Below are 21,725 nucleotides of genomic sequence, written 5' to 3'. Positions count from 1 at the left end.
GAGTACCCGGAGGGAACCCACGCAAACACGGGGAGAACATGCAAACTCCACACAGAAAGACCCCGGCCTGATGGTGGAATTGAACTCAGGACCTTCTTGCTGTGCAGCAACAGTGCTAACCACCGTGCCACCGTGCTGCCGTTCTGTAAAACAGAAATTAAAATTTTTAGTTACTGGTTTATTTATTTAAAATGACACTAATGGTGATAAAAAGGTTATATGGCACTGGCAGCCATGCTGGACTCTCCACTCTGCTCAAACATTCCTGTTTCACTACTAGAGATGGGCAGTAACGCGTTACTGTAATCTGATTACTTTTTTCAAGTAATGCATAAAGTAAGGGATTACTATTGCAAAAACGGAAATTAGATTACCGTTACTTTCCCGTAGTAACGCTGCATTACTGCGTTACTAAAACCGTGATTTTTTTGCAGAATGTCTCACGACAGTGACGTAAGCGAGTGCGCCGTTAGTGACAACAGCTGTGTGCAGATCAACACCAGGGTAAACCTCCGCCTACCCCAGTCCTGCTTTACAGGTGAAAATAGAGCAACAGGACCGCTGAGTCTTTGACTTTATTTATTTTCTGCTGTGTTTTACTTGCATCTATTTGAAAGAGTGAGTGTAAACACACAAAATATTTTATTTTATGTGCTGGAATGTGCAGAAAATAGGTTTCAATGTTAAACTCATTTATTCAACTCAGAGAATGTTGCACATAATTAAATTTTTGCTTGATGCATAAAGTTTAAAGATTAAAACTAATAAAACAAGTTTTAAAAAGAGACTTTTCCATTTGATTGCATTTTGTATGAGGGATTATGCAGAAAAAGTAGAATTGGGCTGAAAGATCCATTTATCACCTCTTCAGGTTGTAAATCGTGTTTTTAAAAAGTAAATAAGTAACTAATTACTTTTAAAAATAAGTAATCAGTAAAGTAACAGGATTACTTTTTGGGGAAGTAATCAGTAATTAGTTACTGATGACTTTTTTCAAGAAACTTGACCAACACTGTTCACTACACAGAGACATCAGAGCATCCCATAACCAAACTAACACTCAAACAAAGGCAGAGGAAAAAGAAAACAAGTATAAACCAATCACTTTCATCTTGATTAGGTACAATTAAATAACAGTCTTGGGAAGGAAGGAAGACCAAATCTTTTTTATTTATATATTTATTTGCATGGATGTGTCTTTGACATATGACTCATTCAGAGCAGCTCAAATGCCATTGCTGAGTATGCCACAAATTATTCAAGGAAAAAAAAATCATAGCAAATACCAATTTACTTTTGCTGTTATTAGTACAACTGTTGAATTGATTGGAGGAAGATAGGGTGGTGTATAAGTGGAGGACGGTGCACACAAGTGGACTACATCTTATGTAGTAGGCGCAATCTGAAAGAGGTAGGAGACTGCACGGTGGTCGCACAGGAGAATTTAACTAGGCAGCAAAGATGGTAGTCTGTAGGATCACTTCAATCATCAAGAGGAAGCGAGGGCAGAGGCTCAGGAAGGAATTGAGACGTGCTCTGGGTGGAAGGGAAGAATTACAAGCTGACTGGGAACATACAGCTGTAGTGCTGAGGGAAGCTGCCAAGCTGTTTGGTGCATCCTCTGGACAGAGGAAGTATTGGAAGGTTAGGCTTATGGCAAAGAGAGAAAATCTATCTGCTTGGCCAATCTATCAATTGGCCAGGCAGAGAGAGACTGAGATGGAAAAGATGTGCAGTGGGTTAGGATGATTAAACACAGAAATGGAAATGTGCTAGTGATTGAAGAGTCTGCTGACAAGACAGAAGACAGAAGAAATACTCCAAGGAACCGATGAATGAAGAAATCGAGAGTGAGAGGAGGATAGATGGTGGAGAGTTTTTGAATCAGGAAGTGCAGAGGATTAGTAAGGAATAAGTGAAGGCAGCTATGAAGATGATGAAGAGTGGAAAGACAGCTGGTCCAGATGACATAGCTGTGATGGTGTGTGAATTACCGGGAAACTGGTGGAAATGGTAACATGTAAGGAGTAGAGATGAGTTTAAATACCTGGGGTCAACCATACAAAGCAACGGACACGGCAAAAGAGAGGTGAGGCAGGGTAGTCTTGGTGGAAATGAGTGTCAGGGGTGATATGCGATAGAAGGGTAGCAGCAAGAGTGGAAGAGAAGGCTTACAAGGCGCCAGTGAGACCTTACTCCACCACAATAAGAGGCTGAGGTGGAGGAGGTCGCAGAATTTTAGATGTTAAGATTTAAATTCAGATTGACCAGAAAGGACAAGAAAGAGAAATGAGTACATCAGAAAGATATCTCTGAGTGAGCGGTTTGGAGAGAAAAGGTTGAGATGGTTTAGGATGTATGCAGAGGAGGTTTGTGGATGTAGTGCAGGGGGTTGGTGTGACAGAAGAGGATACCAGAGACAGGGAGAGGTGGATGCAGATGATCTGCTGTGGTGACCCCTAAAGGGATCAGCCAAAACAACTATCAATACATGTGTTGTAAACATATACTTGCTTGTGCAAAAACTAGTTGAGAAATCTGTACTGGAAACTTTAACCCTGAGAAAATCTCACAAAAACTAAAGATCCTTTGGTGCTCACATGTTCTTAACTGCTCCAGTCACGCAGGTATTCAACCAATGAGGATCAAAAGTCAAACTAATATTACTGCAGATATTATGTGATGATTGAACTGGATAAACAGAAGAGAACGGTTCGATGGATGAGTGTTTTAATACACCTCAGCAGGAAAAAGGAAAAAGACTCCTGAGGCTGACAGAAAATGAAAGGACATCTATCACTTGAGATGACTGTGAGTGCAATATCATACCACTAAAATGCTCAGGAAACTCTTCCAAAGGTTAAATCTGCATACTTTCATTCATTGCATGCCTCTGTGTAGGGATGGGTACCGGTGTCATGGCACCGGTTCTGACATAAACGGTAGTAACCAGACCGAAAAGCAGCGCACATTTCGGTGCTTTATTTCGGTGCTTTTATTCCTGAGTTGTGATACACTTCTAGCCAATCATTTTACGTTTCCGAGGATAGTAGGCGGGTCCAGGTAGAGCTACAGATTAAAAATGCCCAAAGCGAAGCGGTCAAAAGTCTGGCTGTACTTCACAGCAAAAGATGCAAACTCAGCAGCAACAAGTGCTTTAAGCTGATACTGTGATACTGTCAAAGGAAGTAACACCTCAAATCCGATGAAACACCTGGCGACACATAGCGTTTTTTTAAAAGCCCAGAAATGCGCCGTATTTGATAGCTTGCTGCGAGACCTCACACCGAGCACATCTACTGCGGGTGGGTTGGCTGTTATGCAACATCCCCCAAAAACACGAAGAGGAGAGTCCTGGCCCCTAGCCCTGCCAGTGTAGCAGAAATTGTATTTTTGTATTGTATCTTTATTTATTTCAGACATAATAAAACAAACAACCAAAAAACAAAAAAAACAATATATACTCGTCCACTATGAAATGATGAGGATGATGATGCAGCAGCAGCCGTTCTTCTCTGCGTGAGTAGCTTAATGTTGTTCGTGTGTAATTTACGCTGAGTAGGCTAACCACGTTATTACATTAATGCATGTAAGGTGAACTAGCAAACATCATCATAGCTACATGCAGCTGTCTTCTTGTTTGATGGCGGATGCTCCCTTCACCCTGGCTAAAAAGGCTAAAATGACCAAAGAAAAAGTGGAAAACAGTTAAACATGAGAGGTTTTTGGACAAAGTTTGTGTTTTTTCCATTGTTTAAGCACTGCTTCCAGCCAAGAGTGATACCATATATGCCCCATAGCTGCAGAAAAGGCTAACATTGTTATCTTTTTACAAAAAACAGCTGAACATGAGAGGTTTTTGGACCAATTTTGTGTTCTCCATTCTTTAAGCACCGGTTTGAGCACCGTTTGAGCACCGGCACCGGTATCGGATAAAACCTAAACGATACCCATCCCTACCTCTGTGTGTCTGCCACTATACCAGCGTTTTGAATATAGATTATAAATTTAATGCTCTTGATGATGTCCTAGTATTTTTTAAAGATGCCCAAACTGACAGCACTAGCATCATTTGCCTCCTACAAGCTACACTGATATACAAATCCAAAACATGGTTACTAAATAGCTTTGATATGTGGTCAAAATTGAGGTAAGATCAAAGCCTGTCTTCTGACATCCCATTTTAAAGTTTAAAGAAAATATACTGTAAAATGTAAAATTCATGAGGAAAACAGATAAACAGACTTCAGTGACTTTAGCTGGTTAGCTATGGCTAGCCCACAACCCTTTTTCCACTGAATAAAAGAGATGCTCTAGCTTCTTAACTGACTTTGTTGAACATCAACTTTACAACTGAAATTTACGTCAAAATATTAAAAACAAACAAAGAAACTTTCCCGGATAGGCTGAGTAATTAGTTTAAATGCCTTTTACAGCATTTAATTCATGATAAATGATCAAACTAGCCCCTGACTATAAATGGGCGCGCTAACTAAAGCATCTTACAGACTTTTGCATTATTGGTAATCACCAAAAGAGATTTTCCACAAGGGTTTTTAGGCCACTTTAAACCCCAACAGAATCCTAAATGTTCCAAAGTTGTTTTCTTTCAGAAAATTATCCATGAGGTTTTTTTGTGGTTTTTATTAGATCGTCCTGATCTGAACCTGTGTTGACTTTCTCTGTATTCATGCAACATCAGCACTAGAGTATTAGTGCGTCCATCAGAATCTAGATTCTATTTTATTATTCACTGACTTTACAGAGCTGTTGGATTAAATCTGTCAGCTTTTCAGGCAGCAACTTGGAAAAAGCAAGTTTAAAACTTTAAAAACATCTAAGTAAATAATGATCACGATAGTCTTTCTTTCCACCTTCTCATTCAGTTGTGCCTTCCAAAATGAAAATGCCTTGTATAATCATCATGTCAGCCAATTGTCTGTGTCCATATAAGATTAGCTACATAGTATGCAATTCTTTTTCTTGTCCTCTCAATACTCTTCAACTGCTGGACAGTGCAGCAGACTGAGGAGTCTGAGCCCCAGCATCGTCTTTCAGGCCTGAGATAGATGCAGCATGCAGGGCTGTTTTTGGACATACAAACAGAACCCAGCTGAGGAAGCAGAACAGATATCGCCCCTTTGATGAACAAACCAAAAACTGTAATGTTGTGAAATACGAACGAATGAAACAGCTGGTTTTGGCCACCTGTTGGTATTATTACACACAGAGTAAAGGACAAACACATTATACTGCTAACAGCTGATGAATATGTTGTTTCACGTATGGGCAACAAAATGCTTAAAAGTATGTATTTACCTATTTCCATAGAAACATGTTTATTTTGACGTTCCCGGGCTCAGACAGTGTCGTGTACAAAGAGAAGTTGAAAATGAACCTAAAAAAGACTTCAAAATGACACCTCGTCTAAATTGTACAAAAGTTGTTTCATTTCTTTTTTGTTATGTCATAAGTAGCACCTGTGTGCTTTTACATGCGCACTTCTTCTTTTGACTTTTAAAGCTGTAAAGTGGTTTTTTTCTTCATTCAATAATCACATTTCGTTAACTCTGTGAGCTTTGATGTAATAACTCCTTGGAACAATACGAGTGTGTGTTTGCGAATGATTTTATCCCAGAGTTTGGTAAAGCTGATCATCCCACTTTCTCTCAGGTTTTGTTTCTTCTCAAACAGTTTGACTTTGTTAGATTAGTTCGTGTCAGTCCTGCTTAACAAACTTTGACCTCCAAAACCCAAACCAAAAGGGTTTCACCTGCAGAGCTTAGGACAGGAGATGGATGGAGGAGGTGAAGTATCGGGGAACGAGGCACAAAGCTGGAAGAGGAGGAAGAGATCTTTGGTTCTCAATGGAACCGCTGAACACAAAATCTTGGATCCTTAGTTTCTTGTATTTCAATCTGGTTAAGAAAGAGAGAGAAAGAACAGAGGCAGTGTCAGGACAGCAGCATCTGAGCTGAGAAATGGAAACTGAAACATGCCATGAGAGACAGGAGAGGGTGGCAAAGCAGGTGTGTGCCAGGACTCATTCTTGTCCTGCATGCTATATACTATTTTGTACTGGCAGGGATAGACTGTGCTTGAACACTGGGGTTATATGTCAAGCACAAAATTAGGCATCATTTGCACACATTTCTATCTCATATGCAACAGTTTAGAGTGGAAATGTCTCCGTAAAATCATGCACAATTCACAGACTGCACACATCTGTTGAAACAGAAAATTCCTTCCTCACCTTCAGTGAATTTCATGTGTTTGTTATTTTGTGAAGAACACCAAGACAATGCCTCCTATATTTTCTGAATAAAATCGGATATGTATCTGAGAAGATATGATGTGAAATGCCCAACCTGTCCTGTCTCACAATGCTAAAGAATCCAAATATTCCTGGATCCAGACTTCTGGACTCTGCGTTTTGAAGCCTCAAAGTTAGTGGGGTTATTTTTGGTATATAGTTGGCACATTTAGATGATGACTGTATTCTAAAGCTTCCGGTGTAAAACACATATAACTGCTCAGACTAATAAAATACACAAATTTCACTCAGCACAACCACACAGCAGGCATTATTATTAATCGACAGCGACATTCATGAAGACCATAACCACTATCGAGCTGTTATGATGGATTAAATTATCAAGAGAGTCCAAGATTTGTATTCTTTTGTTCTTTTTTGTTTGTTTATTTGTCCCGGACTTCAGACAGTCTTCAGCATGAATGTTTTGGAGTGGGATGTACCACAGAGAAGTGTCACGCCTTGTAGTTCAAACCAGCCTGCGATCTTTCTGTGAACCAAACCGTGTAGTTTAATAAAGTTATTTAAATTGATAATATCATATCAAAAATAGCTGTTAGTGTCGAAATCTGTTGGCAGTTGAATATTTTCCCTTTAAAAGTGGAAAAATAATTATTTTGTATACAAGACCCAAATGGATCCATATGAAACCAGACGATGTTAGAGGCTGTGACTACTGCCTGGTATTTGGCATTCAGACATTTTCTAGTATTTTCAATTCTATTCTCCTGTAGATCAGTTTTGCACGTTCATTATTTTCCTGCTGACTCCACACACATTCAGCCATGACTCACTCTTCTTTCCTCTCCTATTCTGTTTGGTGTTGTAACCTTTAAATGAGTGATGTTAAAATTCAAATGACTGTTGGAGCTTCCTTTGTTTATGTCACATGACTGCAAGTCAAAGTAGGGGAACTGTCACAAGGACTTTGACATATGAATCAGCAGGTGGTGAATAAAAGGCCAAAAACAAACAGAAACATTGTAATGTGACAGTCTTTAACGTTTTTCTTACAGATTTTGCAGCCTCATTCTGATACACTTTCAATGTAATTTTATCCTTTAGAGCTGCTATGTCTATTTGAAATGCATAAACCTTCATAGTTCTGCCATGAGATCTTAGGTCTTTAATGTTTTATTAATGTTTATTGATAACTCAATGAAAAAAATGTTTCTTTTGATGGATTAAAAGAACCGAAAACTATTGTAAATGTCACAAATACAAATGGGAGCAACTTACTGGCCTGTGAATACCAAGGTCAGATCAAGTTTAATTAAACTCAGTTAAGCAAGCAGCAGTCTGATTTGAGGCATCCATTATTTAGCCAGTCACAGCTGCCCCTGGATGAACCTCCTGTTTGTCACAAACAGGCTGGATGGGGAGGGATGGGGGTTGAGTTTGAATGTTGCTGATGAAGGCTGCCTGTGGAGAAGGATATTAATAGCTCCAGCACTTACCAGATGACTCATTCTTCAAACAAAACCGTCAAATGAAAATGATTTTTTACCCAAAGTTGGTTGGATGTTGGGTGAGATGTGGAGGTTATTGAATATTGTATTATCTGTTAGGTGCCGCGCCTCCAAGAAATACATACGTACTGGACCCAGTTACAGTGTGAGGGGATTTTTCTTGCACATTATGTTTCTTGACATTTATGTATGTTTGTAAACACTAAATTCTCTGAGCCTGGTTCTGCTGGAGGTTTCTTCCTGTTAAAAGGGAGTTTTTCCTTCCCACTGTCGCCAAAGTGCTGCTCATAGGGGCTCATATGATTGTTGGGTTTTTCAGTGTATGTATTATTGTAGGGCCTACCTTACAATATAAAGCACCTTGAGGCGACTGTTGCTGTGATTTGGTGCTATAATAAATAAAATTCAACTGAATTGAATTAAATTCCTACTGCATCAGATATTTGACGTGGTGGGCCTCATCACAACGGTAAGTCTAATATGGTTAAAGCTGTCAAAGAACTTGGAGTGATAAGGAGGAGAGCTAAAAGAACATTACACTGCAAACACCAACATACAGCTGCTTTGCCATTTTAACTGAGGACCACCAGTCTTTTAAAGCATAGGTTCAGATTTACATTGCAATAACGTCAGTGCTCCAAAAGAAAGGACAGCACAACATAATGTATTTACACACAAAAGCGCCCCTGTTGACCATTATGAATAATGCAGCCTAACTAGTAAATAAAACCCTCACTCCAAGAAATCTGAGATGTGTAAGATTTAAATCACTTCGCACAAACCCACAAATGATTCACAGTAGAGCATAGAAAACATATCAAGTGATTAAACTGAGACCTAATATTTCATGAAAAATAGCTCATTTTGAATAAGATGGCAGCAATACTGTCACGGCTGGGTTCTCTTTTGTTTTCTTTGTTTTTCTCAGTGAATCTAAGCTTCAGTTGGAATGGTGGCTCCACCTCTGGGCAGAGTATTGTAGACTGTACTGTCTTCACTCCTGTAGTGATAATCGCTGGAATTGTCACCTGGAATACTCACTTGCCTGCAAGCCCTCTGCCACTGGTCACTTCCCTCTTGGAATCGACCTGCCTCCTAAGATACCCCTCATGTTTATGCTCACTGCCACGTAAGACTGTAGTCCACTCACTCTTGGACATAGTTCAGTACCTATTGAGCCCTCTCGTTTCACTCTGGATTCACTCTTGTCCCTTTGCAGAACTCCCATTGTTGATCCTATTAACCGTGAATTCAAGCTTCCTCTCAGTCACCTTTGCATTATTTTTTAAATGATTTTGTGCAAATAAACTTAAAAAAAAATGCAATCAGCTGGAATCCGCTCTTAACAGTCTGTAAATATCCATGGAGGTAACCAAGGAGACCAGCTGCTGGACTAGTGAGGAAACCTATTCCTGCCTGATTCTGTTTTAATGCAGTGCTGCAGAGATTTCTCCAGACTGGCTGAATCTCTTGACATTATGCACTATATATGGTGAGATATTAAATGTTTTCACAATTTGAAATTGATGAACATTATCTTGAAGTTATTGCAGTTTTTTGCTGACTTCTCTTGTCTTTGGAGAAGCTGTCTCTCCAGGGTCACGTTGTGGTCAATGGTTGTTGGACATTTGATAAGATACTTATGTGGTCATATTAAGGTACATATATTTCTACTTATTTAAGCTATGTGTTATATTTAACATAATTTTTAACTTCTTTAACAATGGACTTTTCCTAATTTTGGGATATCTTAAGTTCTTTCTGTTAAACAGAACTGAGAAAGGCATGGTCATGGTCTTCCACTCATCCAAGCATTCATGCGTCTCATGTTTGCCATTTTTTAAACAAGATCAAATCATCTGACATTGAAAATCAACTCTCACATGTTTTAATGTTATTTTTTCCAGACTACAGGGTATCTTACTTGTTCTGTAAAGAACAGATACATAACATGAGGAATCTGTAGACAAGGCACAAGATTTTTTCATCATTAAGCATAGAACATGTAAAGAGCAAAAGGACTACGTTTTCTGAAATTCAATCTCAAAACCATCGATTATTATCGGCCAATAACTTTGCTTTTTATTAGCTTTTAAAATTGTAAATTTTGAACTAGTGTCCTTGTAATTAGTATCCGTCATCTACTACCTGGATATGATGGCTATACCAGAGGCCCTGAAAAACTGGCTGTGTTCCCCTGTGGGAAGGTAACACATTCCCAGAGTAGTCACCTCTGTTTCTTCATATAGAGTCAAATCCACCAGAGAGAGGGAATAAACCCTTTTGTCAAAAAGCAATTTATGAGGGATATGAAAATCGTCCTAATTTTATGATAAAATCATAATGAATAATTGATCATCATGATGATCATAATAATAATAATTAAAAAAAATAATTATTAACAACAACATGGCCCTGTGACAAATTGGCGACCTGACCCGGGTGTACCCGCCCTTCTCCCTACAGTAGCTGCAAACCAGCACAACCCTGAACTGGCAGAGCATAAGAGAATGGATCAGTGCCTTTGGTTTTAATTATTCAGTTATACACTGAATACTTAAGGTATGTAAAGTGCAACCCACAGCCCTCCTTGAAGCAGTAAGCCAAAAAACTAAGGACGGTCCCAGCCTTGACCAATGAGAAACATAGCTGGCGTGGGCCAGTGCTGACCAATGAGAAACATAGACTATATATATATTGCCCCCTATGATGGCTGAGAAAGACTGCGGTAAGATCCTGTTTGACGTCCAGATGCAGGTGGACGCAGGAAGATGACCATATTTCCAAAAACTTTGAACACTTTCCTTTAACATTCAATTTGCTCTAAAAATTACTTTCACTTTGTAAATTGTATTGAGCATTTTCTTTGACAAGGAAGCTAATTAAACAGAATTAGAAAATAAGGATAAGTAAAAGTTAAGTGCAAAGTTTCTCACAAGACAGGAAAGCCATCAAGTTCTCAGCCATAACTGATCAAAGCACATGCAAGGAGAACATGCTGGAGATTAACTCGACAAAACTGCAGGGTCTTACACCATCCATTCGCAGAGGTGGACCAAGATGGAGCTAAAGGAAGGAAGGAAGCAGTTTTAATGTAACACTATGGTAACTAAAGGATCTCACTGTGCACGCATTTTGAACATTTCACATTCATGATGGTCTGCTGGTTTGTTTAGCGCTAGTAGTGATAGATTGCTATCCCATCAATGACATTGGTGCTTAAATTAAATCAACCTGACATCGCATGAACACCATTGGATACAGCTGAATCCTTGAACTTAAATCCTACTTCTTTTATTAAAAAAAAAAAAAAGTCATGATCTCAAAGAAAGAAGTGAAGAAAAACTCAAGGATATAAGTGTTTCATAGGCCGACGCCAATGAGCAAAACCGAGGCATAAGATGGAAAATGCAACAGTAATTTTCATAATGAACTGCATCTCTGAGTGGTCAGATGGTGGATGCACCTCGTTAAATTGTGCATCATTTGCTTTTATTTCATAAAGGACATTTCAGTATATCTTTTACTAATAGCTTAAATTAAAAAAAAAAGACTTCAAAGAAGCACCGTTGATATTCACAGTACTACCTCCAGTGATTGTAATCACAGAACCTTTCCTGTGACACACCTGTCACCCATTTATGTGTGCAGAGATTTTTAAGTAGACCACACACATTGACGAATATACACAGAAGCTTGACATCCTGCATCACGCACAGTCTTCAGTGAAAGGCCTTTCCCGACTTGACGTCTTGACACATCCACTTGCAGTGGGTCCCGCTCCTTTGGGAAAACGTGCCCGGGGATGTTTTGCTCTACATGTGACCACCCACTAAATTCTTTCGCATTTCTAGCTCTGTGCTTTTTATTTTAGCCTGCATTCACTCAAGTCGATACACGAGTATACAAGAGTCTCTAAAGTGAAGGAACACCATCGCTCTCGTGAGGACAAATGCTAAATATCTGACCTGACAGCAGGTCAGCTGAAGCTCAGACTGAAAATAAATTGTTTACTGTGCCATTTTAAATTGACATAACTGGCAATTTAAAACAGACACTATTACTTGACAAATTGATTGTGACTAAATTAGCGATTAAGAAAAATGCATGGATATGCACAGGATAGTAAGTATTGAGACTCTCTGAATCATGTTGCAGATATAATTTTAAATGGATACCGTCAGTTTTCAAAAAGGGTAACAAAAGTAGCAAAAGTAGTGGCTCATCAGCAACTGCTTACACTTTTCAGCTAATTGAAAATCTTATTGTATTGCTTTACTGGCAATACAATAAAAAAAATACTGAAATGGGATACCGAGCAGCATGTATTTCTATTCTAAATAATAACAGGATATTATTCAGACTAAATCTGAAGAGTTTAGTGTCTGTTATATTCATGATGTGATAAATACAGTAAATCAACCATGAAACCACAGACTGAAGACATGATGTACTCGTACATGTGCACTTACCCTTGACACAATGAAGTCTGTGGAAAAGAAACAAGGACAAAGGTCACACTTTGACTGATTGAAGGTTGTTGAATGAAAACATGCCTGGTAGTGGCTGTGACCTGACAGCTTTTAACAGTATTCTAACTTTATTTAGTATTAAATAATTATGTTATGAGATATCCAAATGTGACGTAATGTTTCAGTTTGTGCACTGACTGATTTTTAAAGCTCGCTGCCTGCCAGAGCTTATACAGAATTCACTTTTCAAATAATACTTGACTGTTTGCGGTTCATAAGAAGGGATCAATTACTATGTTTCTAAAAATCTTGCAACAGCCAAATACTTCATACATACATAAAGGGAGTTCTGGTCACATAGTTAAGTCACTATATCAGAAGTGCCATCACTGTCTGTGAGTGCCAATGCAGTTAATGTACTCCAGTCTGATAATCTGTTTGCTGAAGGACTTGTCAACACTCCTACTGTAATACTCAATTCAGTTCAACTCAAAATGTATTTGCACACATTGATTTAGCACCAAAACACAATGGAAGTTACCACAAGGTGCTTTATATTGTGAGGTTAGGTATGTTCTCCTTGTGCCTGTATGGTTTCTACCATGAAGGCCTCCAAAGAGATGCAAGTTAGGTTCAGTGGAGACTCTAAATTTCCACAGGTGTGGGTCAGTGTAAGTGGTTGTCTGAATGTACTCTGCTGATGAAAAGCAAAAGCAGAACCAACTTTCAGACAGAAGCTTATCCCAGTTCTTGTGCAGTTTATTTTCAAGGCTTAAATGAGAATCACACGATTACAGAGAGTGAAATATTATACAGGAAGCAATTGCTCATTCAGGTATTGCTTTAGTGCTGATAGCTGGTCACTAGCACTCTGTTGAAGATTTCCCAAGATAAGCCTCTAATGTGTTTACTGCCTCTAATATACACTATGTTTCCAAAAGAATTGGCTTGCTTGCCTTCACATGCATATGAACTTGAGTGACATCCCATTCCTTGGCCCACCATTTGCAGATATAACATCTTCAGCTCTTCTGGGATGGCCTCTCCCTTAGAGATAAGGTGAGAAGTTCAGCCATCCAGGAGGGGCTCAGAGTAGAGCCGCTGCTGCTCCACATCGAAAGGAGCCAGTTGAGGTGGTTCGGGCATCTGACAAGGATGCCTCCTGGGTGAGGTGTTCTGGGCATGTCCCACCAGGAGGAGGCCCCGGGGCAGACCCAGGACTTGCTGGAAAGATTATATCTCTCAGCTGGCCTGAAAACGCCTTGGTGTTCCCCCAGACAAGCTGGAGGAGGTGGCTGGGGAGAGGGAGGTCTGGGCTTTTCTGCTTGGGCTGCTGCCTCCGCGACCTGGCCCCGGATAAGCGGAAGAAGATGGTTGGATGGATGGAAGTCTTCTGGGAAAGCTTTCTAAAAGGTTTCTAGAGTGTTTATGGGATTTTCTTTTACTGTTCTTCCAAAATCACATTTGGAAGATCAGAGGCTGATGTTTTACAAGAAGGCCTGGCTCACAGGTCTCTGCTCTAATTAATCCCATTAGGTGGAGGTCAGTACTCAGGCTGGTCAAATTCCTCGACACCAAGCTCATTCATCCATGTCTTTATGGACATTGCTCTGTGCACTGGTGTGTAGTCATGTTGTCAATCCTGGAAATGTTCCCAAAGTTGGAAATGATTATTTGGAGCATGAAATTGTCCAAAATGTCTTGGTATGCTGAAGCATTAAGAGTTCCTTTGACTGAAACTAAGGGGCCAAGCCCAACTCCTGAAAAACAACCCCACAACATAATCTCTAAATTTCACCAAACTTGGCACAGTGCAGTCAGACAAGTACTGTTCTCCTGGCTACCACCAAATCCAGATTTTCATTTGGATTGCCAGACACTTCAGAGGGCACAACTCCACTGCTGTAGAGTCAAGTGTGCTTTACACCACAGCATCTGACACTTTGCATCGTGCTTGGTAATGTAAAGCTTGGATGCAGCTGCTCAGCCACGGAAAGTTATTCCATGAAGCTCTCTAAGCGCTGCTCACTAATCTGAAGGGCACATGAAGTTTGGAGATGTGTCGCTATGGACTCTGCAAAAAGTTGGTGACCTCTGCGCACTGAGCTCCTGAGAATGACCCATTCTTCATTTGGATTGGTAAGTGAAAACTTTTGGCAATAAGGTTTTCTCCAGAAAATCTTATCTTTAACCTGAAAAACAACTCTAATAGCCCCAGTGCAGTTTGTCACAGCCAGCGTCTGGATTTTGGCTTGGTTTTTAAATAAATGATGATAATAATTTCTGTTATTGTTCATATGAGGCTGCATTTATCTGCTATTGTTGTGATATGGTGCTAAATATATATCAACAAATATAAATAAAATGGAATTGAATGGAACTGAATTAGTTTTTATTATGTCCTGATATGTGAAACCTTACATTTTAAACATGGTGTACTAACCTTTTGTCATGAATTTTCTACATAACATAATGATGCTCTTTATTTCCAATGAATTTTTCTGCCTTGGTTTGTTTTCTCCAATCCTCACCTTTGTTTTCAGCCTTCAGCTCCTCCTGCAGGAAGTCCCTCTGCCGATTGCCCAGCACGAAGGCCAGAAAGGAGAGGATGAGGGCATCCAGCACGCCGATGATAGCCAGAATGTAGGCCCAACGAACAGAGCAGTTGCCCAAGGTATACTTTCCAGTGTCCTCACCACACATGTCCTGGATCACCTCTGCGTCCCAGCCATCCGGGAAGATCATACAGCCAAGCACGAGACAGATGGCTAAGAAAAAAAGAGGGAATGTAGGCCAGCAGTGAGCAAAGGGATTACTCAATTAATAATTAGTACAAAGATGTGATAGATAAACAGTAGTCACAACAACCTGAGTGGAACTGTATTTGTCTTGTGTGATACGGGATTTTGTTAGGGACCACGTATGATATCATGCAGAGTGATGGGTCAAAGTAACAGATGTGTTACATTTAAAAACAGCTCATGACAGAAAATGTCAAGGCTGTAGGACCCAAACGCATGCTTCATAACATGAAGGAATAACAAAAAGCCTTTCTTTGCTGTAAGACCCAAACACAAGGAAACCTAACCTAGAACTGGAAACTAGGAACTGGGACTGGGACTGGAACTGGAACAGAAAACTAAGAAACCGCAGAGCACAGACGACACACACAGCAATGTGGGAAAACAACAAGAGGCAGAGGAAGACAGGACTAAACACACAGAGGATAACGAGGGGATGGGATATACAGACATAATGAGACAGGGAGGAAGCCGAATGAACGTACTGAACACAGGACTAGGGACTATCAAAATAAAACAGGAAACATGTTTCACAAGGTGTAATGTTGCATGTTGTAATTGGCATGTTTTAACTTGGTGTGTTTAATTATTTTGCATGTGTTGCTGTGTTTTATCATTTTTGATAATGTTGTTTTATTCTTACAGTTTTGTTGCATGCTTTTATTGTGACATTTGTTGACCTGTTTCTGGGGAGCACGTCCCCCCCCCATACTCCCCCGCCCATGATCGCTTAACAGTTTGGCACACAGATCATGTGACACACCTGTGAGAGATCATTGCCTGGAAAAACTGCAAGGAGATTGACCAATCAGGGTTCACCTTTTGGCCACTGAAGGCCAATAAGTGGGCCTGTCAGGACGGATGAGAGTCATTGGGTGGTGAGCGGCGGCTAACGGGCAAAAGGACTAGGGTGATGATGATGATGGTGGTGGTGAAGATGGTGGTGATGATGATGGTGATGATGGTGATGGTGGTGATGATGATGGTGATGATGGTGATGGTGATGATGGTGGTAATGGTGGTGGTGATGATGGTGGTGATGATGATGGTGATGATGGTGATGGTGGTGGTGATGATGGTGATGATGGTGGTAATGGTGTTGATGATGATGGTGATGATGATGATGTGGTGATGATGATGGTGATGATGGTGGTGGTGGTGGTGATGATGGTGGTGATGATGATGGTGATGATGGTGGTGGTGGTGGTGATGATGATGGTGATGGTGGTGATGATGATGGTGGTAATGGTGGTGATGATGATGGTGATGATGATGATGATGGTGATGGTGGTGATGATGATGATGGTGATGGTGGTGATGATGATGGTGGTGATGGTGATGATGATGGTCATGGTGGTGATGGTGATGATGATGGTCATGGTGATGATGGTGATGGTGGTGGTAATGGTGGTGATGGTGGTGATGATGATGATGATGGTGGTAATGGTGGTGATGGTGGTGATGATGATGATGGTGATGATGGTGGTGGTGGTGATGATGATGGTCATGGTGGTGATGGTGATGATGATGGTGGTGATGGTGATGATGGTGATGGTGGTGATGGTGATGATGGTGATGATGGTGATGGTGGTGGTAATGGTGGTGATGGTGGTGATGATGATGATGGTGATGATGGTGGTGGTGGTGATGATGGTGGTGGTGATGGTGATGATGGTGATGGTGGTGATGGTGATGGTGATGATGGTGGTGGTGGTGGTGATGATGGTGATGATGATGATGGTGATGGTGGTGGTGATGATGGTGATGGTGATGATGATGGTGGTGATGGTGATGATGATGGTCATGGTGGTGATGGTGATGATGATGGTCATGGTGATGATGGTGATGGTGGTGATGATGATGGTGATGATGGTGGTAATGGTGGTGATGGTGGTGATGATGATGATGATGGTGATGATGGTGGTAATGGTGGTGATGGTGGTGGTGATGATGATGATGGTGATGATGGTGGTGGTGGTGATGGTGATGATGGTGATGGTGGTGATGGTGATGTGATGATGGTGGTGGTGGTGATGGTGATGATGGTGATGGTGGTGATGATGGTGGTGGTGGTGGTGATGGTGATGATGATGATGATGATGGTGATGGTGGTGATGATGATGGTGATGGTGGTGGTGATGATGGTGATGGTGGTGATGATGATGGTGATGGTGGTGGTGATGGTGATGATGGTGATGGTGGTGATGATGATGGTGATGGTGGTGATGATGATGGTGGTGGTGATGGTGATGATGGTGATGGTGGTGATGGTGGTGGTGGTGATGGTGATGATGGTGATGGTGATGATGGTGGTGGTGGTGGTGATGGTGATGATGATGATGATGGTGATGGTGGTGATGATGATGGTGATGGTGGTGATGGTGGTGGTGATGGTGATGATGATGATGATGGTGGTGATGATGATGGTGATGATGATGATGATGGTGATGGTGGTGATGATGATGGTGATGATGGTGGTGGTGGTGGTGATGGTGATGATGGTGATGGTGATGATGGTGGTGGTGGTGGTGATGGTGATGATGGTGATGATGGTGATGATGGTGGTGATGATGGTGATGGTGGTGATGGTAACCACGAAGCAACGCCGTGTAAATAAATGAAAGTGACTGCTCTCTTTCTTTCTCTTTAATTATTCGGCTAAGGCCAATGGAACTTTTTTTGTTTTATTGTTTCTACATAATTAAGTTCTTGTTGGCCGTTGTCTTATTGTTTGTTTCTATGGTAAATAAATTTTATTTTAGCAACTTTTATTAGGTTCATCACTTAGAATGAAGCAAAATGAAAGCACTGATCGGGCAATCTGCAAATTCTTCCTGGAGAGTCTGGCTGTCATGAAGCTTTTTCCTTTGGTTGCTAGCACACAAAATGCAACTACAAAAATGCAATTTTGTAGCCACTGAAAATTAAAATTAATTGACATACAACACACACAAGACAGCTGTGCATTAGTTACATCACAGTCACATTAACCATAGGACATCTTTTTGTACAGAGGTCACAGACCGTATATAAATTCCTCCATGTGTACTCAACTGTAAATCTCCACATTACATCTGATGGCCCTGTTCTTGTGACCATTTGGATCACTTTTTTCCCTATTTTGAACTACAAAAGGATGCATCTGTGGAAACTTTGTGTGCGTGTTTATATGTGCATGCCCCCATAAGGCCCAAGTGATCCCTTGGTGTGTATGGGCCCAGCTGACGTCAGGCTGGCCCTAACAGATGGGTCCCTGAATGCCTCATTTACTGGACTATTGCTACTATTGAGAGCAGCACAAGGCAGAAACCCCCCCAGAAAAACTTGTATGAACTCAAAACGTAGGAACATGCAGGAATGTTGAGGGTTCAGCTGTTATAATGGACACTGAGCTGCATTCAGTTTACTTCAACGATAACAACACTATCCAAACACTCCATGTCTCGTTATAGACTGTGAAATAATACAGTTAACTATTATAGAAGGATTTGCATTTTTAAATTCATTTGTGTAAATATCTGGATAGATGTTTATGTTAAATTTATTAACAAAACAACAACATGTAAATGGTTTGTGTGAATGTGTGAAGCTCTAGGCATGGAGAGTTTTTGTAAATCTGGACTATGCCAGGGCATGAAGTAGAACCATTGCTCTGCATCTCCACCAGAAACAAAGAGAAAAAATTGCTGCCAACACCTGAACAAAAGCAGCTTCGGTGAGTGGTTTCCCCACTAATTTATTATTTCTAAGAAAATCGATTAATGGTCTTTATTAATTAACGGCATAAAAAAAAAAAATCATGGTCTAATAGTCATTTTAGTTATGATGCCAGACATCCCACAATTTTGAATTGGTTTCTGGGGATGTTGTTTCTGAAATACTAACCCAAATGAAACCCTCAATAAGCTCAGCTGATATTTTACCCACAATCTAATTTGTTAAACTCTTTGACTCTATCGATTCCTCTGCGGTCCCTCCAAATTGCTCTTTGCCATCAGGCTGTGTTCCAGGCTACTTCAAACACGGTGTTGTCCAACTCCTGTTGGAAAAACAAAGCCCAAACCTGGACTTGTCACTACCCATGGGCTATAGGACCATTTCAAAACTTCCTTTTATTGCCAGAATATTAGAAAAGCTTGTTGGGACACAATTACGGAAGGTTTTGAAGTAGCAAAACTTTCAGTGTGGGTTTCAGAAAGTTACATTCCACTGGAATAGCTCTCCTTAAAGTCCTCTAATGACCAAATATAAGTGACTGTTCAGTCCTTGTTTTGTTGATAGAGGAGTAGACAAACTGGCTTTCCAGGCTAAACGATAATCTTCTAAATTAGTGGGAGATGCTAGTTCCTCTTCAGCTTATGCCTTATCTGCTTAAGGTACACATTTGAGAATTATATCAGGGAGTCAAATAGTCGACTACTCTTGTAAGAATTTTGGATAAAAGGAAGGTCGAAGATTGTTTAGCAGTTTAATTACTATCTGATGAAATAAAAACAAATGTGCAATATAAATGTTTGAAAGAAGTGGATCTATCAAATGATCCTAGATATATCACCCCTAGAGTCAGTGTCAAAGGGACTCTTCTAAGTGAGAGTTTCTATGACAGACACTGCACAAGTATGATCTTTGTACCTCAGTGTTTACCGGCACATTTAAAATACGTCATCTAATTTATGCAGTTTACTTCAGAAGCAACGACAGCAGGTTTAATGTGCTGTTACGAGTTTTTCTCCTGCCTGTATGACAGAAGTGAACAACATTCACTTTTAATGATTCATCCAGACTCATTTTAATCCATGTCAGGAAAGCTGGGGAGGTCCCCTGTGTGAGTGTCGCTGAATGTGCACTCATGCATATTAGAGAAAAAAAAATCAATGTAGGTTTCCTGTGAGTTAGCTCACTGGTGTGAGAGACAGTTGTGTGTGTGTGTGTGTGTGTGTGTGTGTGTGTGTGTGTGTGTGTGTGTGTGTGTGTGTGTGTGTGTGTGGTTTCCAGACTAGCACAAACATGATCCCATTTTTGTAGCATGATACTTTGATGTCCTCATATTCCTGTCACTCTTCTCAGTGTGGGGTTTAATTTAGCCGCTCTCTGCTGTGGAACAGGACGCTAATAACACAGCTGTGGCCTCACTGAAAGCTTTGCTCTGTCTTTTTCTTTTTAAATCTCTACTTGGTGCATGGACTTGCCCAGCTACGACGAGCCCCTAGGACTCAGTAAGGTTTGGGAAATACAGTTATTTTGATTACAGGCTGCATTAAAGGTACCGTGTGAGGGTTTAGACAAGGCATAATAAATCTGAGCCTTTCTTGAAGTCTAATGTGCTGAAAGCTCATAAAATTAATCTTTTTTTTTTAACATTTCATTGAAATGTAAAAATATGTATGAATTCAATACTACAGGTCACAAGCAAGCAAAATCCAGCTGCTCGCATTTTAACCAAAACTAAGAAATGTTTGTATGTCTCATATAAAAACCTTTTTATATGAGACATACAAAAAGTATGTGGTTGGTTTTTGATTTAGATCTTCTAGTTTTACAGCTAATTACATGGAAATTTTGCTTAAAACTTTTTTATCACTATTACCTGATAATTTACATGATAAGTCTAAGACCTCCTTTGTGCAATGGCCATTAGAAGAGCTTTTCTTGCTTTAATCTTATTGAAATAACCTTCCATTAAAATTGAACCCCCACAAAAATTAGAGCCTATTCATTATTTTATACATGAGCAATCATTTCCCACACTATATAGTGAAGCCAGTCAGCTATTTCAGGCATGCAATAGATCTTACACAGAGCAATGATTTGTTCTTCTCATATCCTATACCAACCACGCCCTCCCAGTTCAGGGATTGATTTAAGCTGAAGAATGTCATTTCTCCTGTCAGTGCCATTGCTGCCCCGTAGCCACCTTAATATCCACCTGCTATTCATCCTGCTTTCCCTGTATCAGTCATTTTTGTTGGGAGAGTTGAGCTTCAAGTGCATCCTGCTGCTGTAACAAATAAATGAGAAATAACACCTGTTTGTGCCGGCATTATATACGGGACAATCACAATGTAGCTGCTGTCAACTTACAATGATTCAAGATTTACTGGTTAGAGGGTCATCAGTAACAAATGTTAGTCTCAGAAAGGAATGCTTAGCATGCAATTTAAAGAAATAAAAACAAGCATAAAAAAACCCCCCAACAACCTACTGTGTGCGCGTAAAATGCTCATTGGATGTACTGGTCTTCCAAAAGCTATTCACTTCAGTTGTGTTTTATTAGGATGCGTTCATGTTATGTTGGTTTGAGCTGTGGTGACTCAAAAGGCCACAGAATCTGAATCATCATCAATTCTGGGATCAAGCTGTATTTCCTAAAGAAGGAGAAATGTGTGCAGCAAAATGATGACGATTTTCTACCACTCAGCTACGTCACGCACAGTAGACTGTGGCAGTATTGAATCTGGGTCTAGTCCAGATTAAAGCTCCAGCCATCTGAGCCCAACAATGAATAACAATTCTTTTCATACAAAGTTATAATGAACTGCCCCTGCTCTGCACAGACATGTGTTAATCTTTAGTTTATCACTAAAGTTCATTGTATGTTTCCACTTATTTATTCAGCTTTTTCTTTCCCCTGCCTTTCTTCTGAATGATTGTAAGTTTCATACATGCAGTA

The 21,725-nt window shown here is 40.2% G+C and overlaps 2 protein-coding genes across 4 annotated transcripts in view; both read right to left on the bottom strand.

Moving 5' to 3' along the window:
• LOC309706775 (transcriptional repressor scratch 1-like) overlaps positions 1 to 21,725 on the bottom strand; it is a 409,990-nt gene that overhangs the window by 198,357 nt on the left and 189,908 nt on the right. The window lies entirely within an intron of this gene.
• Positions 1,196 to 21,725, bottom strand: part of lhfpl4a (LHFPL tetraspan subfamily member 4a) — a 31,221-nt gene continuing 10,691 nt past the window's right edge. Inside the window, exons 2-5 of one of the 3 annotated variants that reach the window (XM_082533318.1) lie at positions 14,786 to 15,022; positions 12,255 to 12,271; positions 10,816 to 10,848; positions 1,196 to 5,918 (exon numbers count right to left, since the gene is read on the bottom strand). In XM_082533318.1, the coding sequence (XP_082389444.1) occupies positions 5,865 to 5,918; positions 10,816 to 10,848; positions 12,255 to 12,271; positions 14,786 to 15,022 (341 nt within the window). In that variant the 3' untranslated portion in view covers positions 1,196 to 5,864. Of the gene's footprint in view, positions 5,919 to 7,607; positions 7,736 to 10,815; positions 10,849 to 12,254; positions 12,272 to 14,785; positions 15,023 to 21,725 lie in introns of those variants that run through there. The other 2 variants (XM_082533319.1, XM_082533320.1) reach the window with 2 other exon arrangements.

Source organism: Aulonocara stuartgranti (assembly GCF_965226115.1).
Source record: "Aulonocara stuartgranti genome assembly, chromosome: 5".
In the NCBI taxonomy this organism is placed as follows: Eukaryota; Metazoa; Chordata; class Actinopteri; order Cichliformes; family Cichlidae; genus Aulonocara; species Aulonocara stuartgranti.
The sequence above is the reverse complement of the archived record's forward strand: the minus strand, read 5'-3'. Positions and strand labels throughout refer to the sequence as shown.